Genomic DNA, 7,237 nt, shown 5'->3' on the forward strand with positions numbered 1-7,237 from the left:
TCTAGCGGCGGCATTTTGGACTAACTGTATCTTGTTAATTGAGGATGCAGGACAACCGGCTAATAAGGCATTACAGTAATCTAGTCTCGAGGTCATGAATGCATGAACTAACTTTTCTGCATCAGAAACTGATAGCATGTTACGTAGCTTAGCAATGTTTCTAAGGTGGAAAAAGGCTGTTCTTGTAACATATGAAATATGATTTTCAAAAGACAGGTTGCAATCTAGTATAACACCCAGGTCTTTTACTGTAGAGGATGAAGTAACAGGACATCCTACTATGTTAAAGTTGTATTGTGAGAGGTTTTGTGGGCGGTTTTTTGAACCGATGATTAGTACCTCTGTCTTGTCTGGATTTAATAAAAGAAAATTACGCGTCACGCAATTGAAAATTGCAGCATCACATGAAGACTGTGACTTCATGTGATGCTGATCTGTATAAAAAATGTTAGATTTTTTTTTGCCAAATTCTATATTTTTCATGTTTTTCTAGGTTCCATTTTTCCCCTTTAAATTTTCCTGTGTTCCATTTCCCCCCTTAAAATTTTCCTGGGTTCCATTTTTTCCCCTTTAAATGTTCCATTTTTTCCCTTTAAATGTTCCATTTTTCCCCTTTAAATGTTTCTGGGTTAAATTTTTCCCTTAAAATTTTCCTGGGTTAAATTTTTTCCCTTCAAATTTTCCTGGGTTCAATTTTTTCCCTTTAAATTTTCCTGGGTTCCATTTTTTCCCTTTAAAATTTTCCTGGGTTCCATTTTTTCCCTTTAAATGTTAATGGTTTCCATTTTTTCCTTAAAATTTTTCTGGATTCAATTTTTTCCCTTTAAATTTTCCAGGGTTCCATTTTTTCCCCTTTAAATTTTTAAGTAACAGGACATCCTACTATGTTAAAGTTGTAGTGTGAGAGGTTTTGTGGGCGGTTTTTTGAACCGATGATTAGTACCTCTGTCTTGTCTGGATTTAATAAAAGAAAATTGCGCGTCATCCAATCTTTTATATCTTTAACACACTCTGTCAATTTGGATAATTTAGCGTTTTCATCTGGCCGTGATGAAATATAGATTTGAGTGTCATCAGCATAACAATGGAAACTAATTCCATGTTTCCTTATAATATTTCCAAGTGGCAGCATATATATTGAGAATAACAGAGGGCCTAACACAGATCCCTGCGGCACTCCATAGTTTACTGGAGTTATGATCGATTTTTCTCCATTTAAATAGACAAAATGGTAGCGGTCAGATAAGTATGATCTAAACCAGCTTAATGCTTGTCCTTGAACACCAGTATAATTTTGTAGTCGACCTAAGAGTATTGTGTGATCTATAGTGTCGAACGCAGCACTAAGATCAAGTAAAACTAGTATTGAGATACAGCCTTGGTCAGAAGCTAAGAGTAAATCATTTGTGATTTTAACGAGCGCAGTTTCAGTGCGAGAGTCACATGATCCTTCAGAAATCACTCTAATATGATGATTTGATGATCAAGAAACATTTATGATTATTATCAGTGTTGAAAACGGTGTGTGTGTGTGTGTGTGTGTGTGTGTGTGTGTGTGTGTGTGTGTGTGTGTGTGTGATATTTTTGTGGAAACTGTGACGCATTTTATTTTTCAGGATTCTTTGATGAACAGAAAGTTCAAATGAACAGCATTTATTTATAATTGAATCTTGTGTCACATTATAAATGTCAAATGAAAACATGAACTAACAAATGTAAATCTGATAATTATGTAGAGACACAAATGCAAACTTTAAGCTTCCTCTTTATTCTAGATTACAGCTCAGTTCCTTTTAGGAAAGGGTGTGTGTGTGTGTGTGTGTGTGTGTCTCTGTGTGTGTGTGAGTGAGTGAGTGAGTGAGTGAGTGAGTGAGTGAGTGAGTGAGTGAGTGAGTGAAAGAGTGTGTGTGTGTGTGTGTGTGTGTCTCTCTATGTGTGTGTGAGTGAGTGAGTGAGTGAAAGAGTGTGTGTGTGTGTGTGTGTGTGTGTGTGTGTGTGTGTGTGTGTGAGAGTGAGTGTGTGTGTGTGTGTGTGTGTGTGTGTGTGTGTGTGTGTGTGTGAGAGAGATTGTGTGTGTGTGTGTGTGTGTGTGTGTGTGTGTGTGTGTGTGTGTGTGTGTGTGTGTGTGTGTGTGTGTGTGTGTGTGTGTGTGTGAGTGTGTGTGTGTGTGTGTGTGAGTGAGTGAGTGAGTGAGTGAGTGAGTGTGTGTGTGTGTGTGTGTGTGTGTGTGTGTGTGTGTGTGTGTGTGTGTGTGTGTGTGTGTGTGTGTGTGTGTGTGTGTGTGTGTGTGTGTGTGTGTGTGTGAGTGAGTGAGTGAGTGAGTGAGTGAATGAGTGAGTGAAAGAGAGTGTGTGTGTGTGTGTGTGTGTGTGTGTGTGTGTGAGTGTGTGTGTGTGTGTGTGTGTGTGTGTGTGTGTGTGTGTGTGAGGACATCACTTACCCAACCAGGGTTTCATAAAGCCATAAAAGATCCTGTCTTTAAAGGTAATTTGAGCTGCAGAACAAACATGAAGAGTTTGATGTTATTACAAACTTCTGGAATATTCAGCAAGAAAATTCACTTATTATTTTCTATTTTCAGACTGTAAAAGACAACAGTGATGGGGATTCTGGGTAATATATGTCTTGAGAATAATCTCACTGTAGCTTGTGTTAGTGTTCATGATTTCTGGAGTTTGGCAGACAGATGTGCATGTAATATTATTATTAATAATAATAATAATAATAATAATAATAATTACCCGAGGCCGTCAGGAGGGATTTGATGTAGTCTGGGTGGAAAAGACGGACCATGTTATAGAAGGGGCCGAGATACCAGGAGCAGGAGTGAACGTACCTCCGGATCAGATCATCCACGGCCTGGAGGCCCTCTTCATTATGGCCCATCTGCAACACACACACACACACACACACACACACACACACACACACACACACACACACACACACACACACACACACACACACACACACACACACACACACACACACACACACACACACACACACACACACACACACACACACACACACACACACACGCTCGTTCAGTGGCTTTAACACTCGAGGTGTTCGGTCTATGTTCTGCTCCTGCGGGACTGAGGAACTAAAGCAGGGGTTCAAACTGAACCAAATATTAAATAAAAAATACATTTGATTAAAATAGGAAAATTTATTAATGTAAGATCATATAAGTTTAAATTAATACATTTGATTAAAATAAATAAAAAAGTATTAAAATAAAAAATTATGTAAATTTGAATTAAAATAAAATAATATAAATGTACATTAATAAATGAATTTGATTAAAATAAATAAGAAATTGTATTAAAATAGATTAATATAAAAATAAAAATATTTGATTACAATAAATAAAAAAATGTATTACAATAAAACAATATAAATTAAAATAAATACATTTGATTAAAGTAATATACATTTAAATAAATAAATAAATATATTTGATTGATTAAAATAAATAAGAAAATGTATTACAATAAAATGATATAAATTGAAATAAATAAATTTGATTAAAATAAATTAAAAAAGTATTAGAACAAAGCAATATAAATTGAAATAAATAAATTTAATTAAAGTAATATACATTTAAATAAATAAATAAATACATATATTTGATTAAAATAAATAAGAAAATGTATTACAATAAAACAATATAAATTAAAATAAATAAAATACATAAGAAAATGTATTATAAAGCAATATAAATAAAAATAAATAAATTTGAATAAAATACATAAAAAAATGTATTATAATAAAGCAATATCAATTAAAATAAATGCATTTGATTAAAATAAATAATAAAATGTATTACAATAAAACAATATAAATTAAAATAAATAGATTAGATTAAAATAAATAAATAAATGTATTAGAGTAAAGCAATATACATTAAAATAAATAAAATTGACTAAAATAATATACATTTAAATAAATACGTAAATAACTATATTTGATTAAAATAAATAAGAAAATGTATTAGAATAAAGTAATATAAATTTAAATAAATAAATTTGATCAAAATATATAGGAAAATGTATCAAAATAGTATACATTTAAATAACATTTAATCAAAATAAATAAGAAAAAGTATTTCAATAAAATTATATGAATTCAGATAAATACATTTGATTAAAATAAATCAAATGTATTTAAAATAAAAAGTACAAATTTAAGCAAATAACAGTACAGTAATATAGTGAGGGGGGAAATAATGTAACAATAGAAACGAATTATTTTTACATTTATTTTACACATTTATAATGTTAATTTTTCACATGTATCAAGTGGGTCTTTATGCATAGGTGTTAAATGTTAGATCCTCCATCATAATTTGGCGTCTAAAAAATGTAAATGTCTTAAATTTTGGCAGTTGAATTATTAGTTAAGACTGAGCAGAAAAAAACCCTTCCTGTTCTTTCCTCACACTGAAGTCGAGCTTATTGCAGTGTATCCAGTATTGCACATTCAAATCTAGTGAATCACTTTGGTATTCATGCATACTGAAAATCTGCAGGAAGTATTCTGATACATGAATATAACAACATAAAATATGCAAATAACCGCGCATCATGCGGAAACCCGTTGTTTAAAAAAAGAAACGCTTGTTTGCATCTCAAACCATGAGCTCTGAGATAACAGATAAGAGGTTTCGCAGTAAACATCGAGCAGTGTTCCTGGCCAGATTCTGAGCGTGCGTGACAGTGTCAGATAATGAATTGAGCGTATTAATGTCATATGAGCAGAACCCGTTTTTCTGCTTCTGCCAGATATACGGCATCGCACGCATGCAGTTGTACAACTAAATAACAACGCAATATCACTTCTCGACTCTTTCCTCATTTCTGAGGACATCTTCCCTGTTGTTCTCAGTCTCTTGAGAAATAACATTTCTTCCGTTTATTGATGCAATGCAACAGTTTTCCGGTGCAAAGCTCTGAGCTTCACTATCCCTGCAGATCAACTCTCAATCTCTCTCACACATCTACAGATGCAAACTGCATTAGCTCAAACATAGAGAGGCACGACTATAACAGGAATAGCTACTGGAACAGTATGACATTGCAATGCTAAATGTCAAAAATGCACAAATAACAAAAGTTCAATACATGTCACATGCAGGCTAGTAATAACAGTAAATTATGCATAATTACATGCAACTAACCCTCAACCGGATTAATCATATCCTAACCCTATAGGTGTAGTTGCTTAATTTTAATCAGTACATAAATATATAATTACACTGTAACAATGGCACCTTAAAATAAAGTGTAACCGATATCTTTATGATAATGCTGAATATATGTATATGTGTCTCAGGTGATTGTAAATGACCTTTATATGTATATGTATATGTATATGTATATGTATATGTATATGTATATGTATATGTAATATGTGTCTCAGATGCAGGTAAACTCACTAGTCCCATGTGTCCCATGATCCAGCTTCTCAGCGGCGGCTGCTTGAAGCATCGCAGCGCGCGCCGCTTGAACTCGACACGCGCCGCGAGCGCGCACAGGAGCGCGGCACCGGAGAGCGCGAGGACCCCGAACACCGAGCACCTGTTGAGCAGCGCGTGCACGACCCCGATCAGACCCATCGACACCATCATCCAGAACCTGAGGAGAAAACACCTGTCACCACGACATCGCCGGTTTAATGTGCGCCGATCAAATATGAAATATTAAAATCATACAGGCTACGGACAGTGACGCGTTCTCATCCATGCGTTTAGAAACGTTATAAACACACTTATGCACTCTTTGAAAAAAGTCATATTAATAAGACCTGTATGACGAGCTGCTGAAGTGTGTCTCGTCAAATGAAGTTCTGCAGTTCCGGGTCCTGATGCATCATCATCATTATCATCATTATCACACATGCAGCATATGATGTATTAATCACTGTACCGCATGCATGATTAATAAACGGTCACAAGATTAATGCACATCACTGAAGGTTTTATGAAAACATATTTTGATCATCAAGGTGCAGTACAGAAAGTGCTCAGATGCTCCGCACCAACTATTCTATAAATAAATATTAATATTCAGAATATTTTATTTATTTAATATTATATATTTGTATTTTAATCCAATACAAACTCGAATATCATGAGATTAATGAAAGTGGTTCCGGTTACAGTAGGCTATGTTATTTACAAGTTTGTGTTGTACAGATGTTTAGTTTGATATAAACCCAACCGGTAGATGGCGCTGCTGTCACGTGAGATTCTCAGCCAATCAAACTGCTCATATCCTCCTGGGACCCAGGAATAGACTTATGTCCACTGTAGTGGAGACACCAGAGACACCAGAGGTTTGGAGGTTTCACCATGAAAACAACTTCTCCTTGCTCTTTAAAAATGACTGACATTAATTTACTGATCAAATGTAGCACTCTTATGGAAATGTGATAATATATTGCAATTATTATTTAAATCGGACTACTTTTCAAATTGTATATAAACCAACAGGACTTAAATCATGTTTATCAGGCATTCTGGGAGACACAACAAGTGAATATGAAAATAAATTATACATCAATATTCCTATGAAATATTAGATATTGTTATTTAAATGTTGCTAATTATTACTCCAATTATTACACTTCTTTTTTCATTAAATGTTGCTCCAAGAACACATTAATGTGCACATTAGATACAGTGTATAGATACATTGCATTAAATGGGAATATTAATTTATGGCCATTTTACCCACATATTGCATAAAGTAAAATGGTGCATCAATTCATTCCGTTATATCTTTCATAACATAGTTGAGAATCATCTTTATACAAATTTTAGTTAAAATAAATCATGAAACCCCAACATTTATAGGTGATTGAAAAATTGAAAAAAAAAAAAAAATTTGAAAAAAAAATCCCATTGTTTTTGCCTGTACATATAATTTCATGTCATTTTAATTTTTTTAACAACTGAGTCCTGGTGTCCACTACAGAGGACATAGCATAACATGAATAAAATATCATTTTGCAAAAAATTTTTTTTACCATTTGTTTCTTAGCTCTAATGTGATGACATGAAAAAAATTCTGGGTCTCAGGAGTATATTATTAATTTATTTTGGTGTAAATAATGGTGAATCACATCTATCTATCTATCTATCTATCTATCTATCTATCTATCTATCTATCTATCTATCTATCTATCTATCTATCTATCTATCTATCTATCTATCTATCTATCTATCTATCTA

The 7,237-nt window shown here is 33.4% G+C and overlaps 1 protein-coding gene across 4 annotated transcripts in view; it reads right to left on the bottom strand.

Annotated features, from left to right (window-relative positions):
- Window positions 1-5,967, bottom strand: part of cyp4f3 (cytochrome P450, family 4, subfamily F, polypeptide 3) — a 17,730-nt gene extending 11,763 nt beyond the window's left edge. The window contains exons 1-4 of one of the 4 annotated variants that reach the window (XM_079850756.1): window positions 5,809-5,967; window positions 5,441-5,639; window positions 2,742-2,886; window positions 2,441-2,494 (exon numbers count right to left, since the gene is read on the bottom strand). In XM_079850756.1, coding sequence (XP_079706882.1) covers window positions 2,441-2,494; window positions 2,742-2,886; window positions 5,441-5,632 — 391 coding nt within the window. In that variant the 5' untranslated portion in view covers window positions 5,633-5,639; window positions 5,809-5,967. The other 3 variants (XM_079850759.1, XM_079850758.1, XM_079850757.1) reach the window with 3 other exon arrangements.
- Between the last annotated feature and the right edge of the window lie 1,270 nt (window positions 5,968-7,237).

This window comes from Squalius cephalus (genome assembly GCF_949319135.1).
Source record: "Squalius cephalus genome assembly, chromosome: 19".
Lineage (NCBI taxonomy): Eukaryota > Metazoa > Chordata > Actinopteri > Cypriniformes > Leuciscidae > Squalius > Squalius cephalus.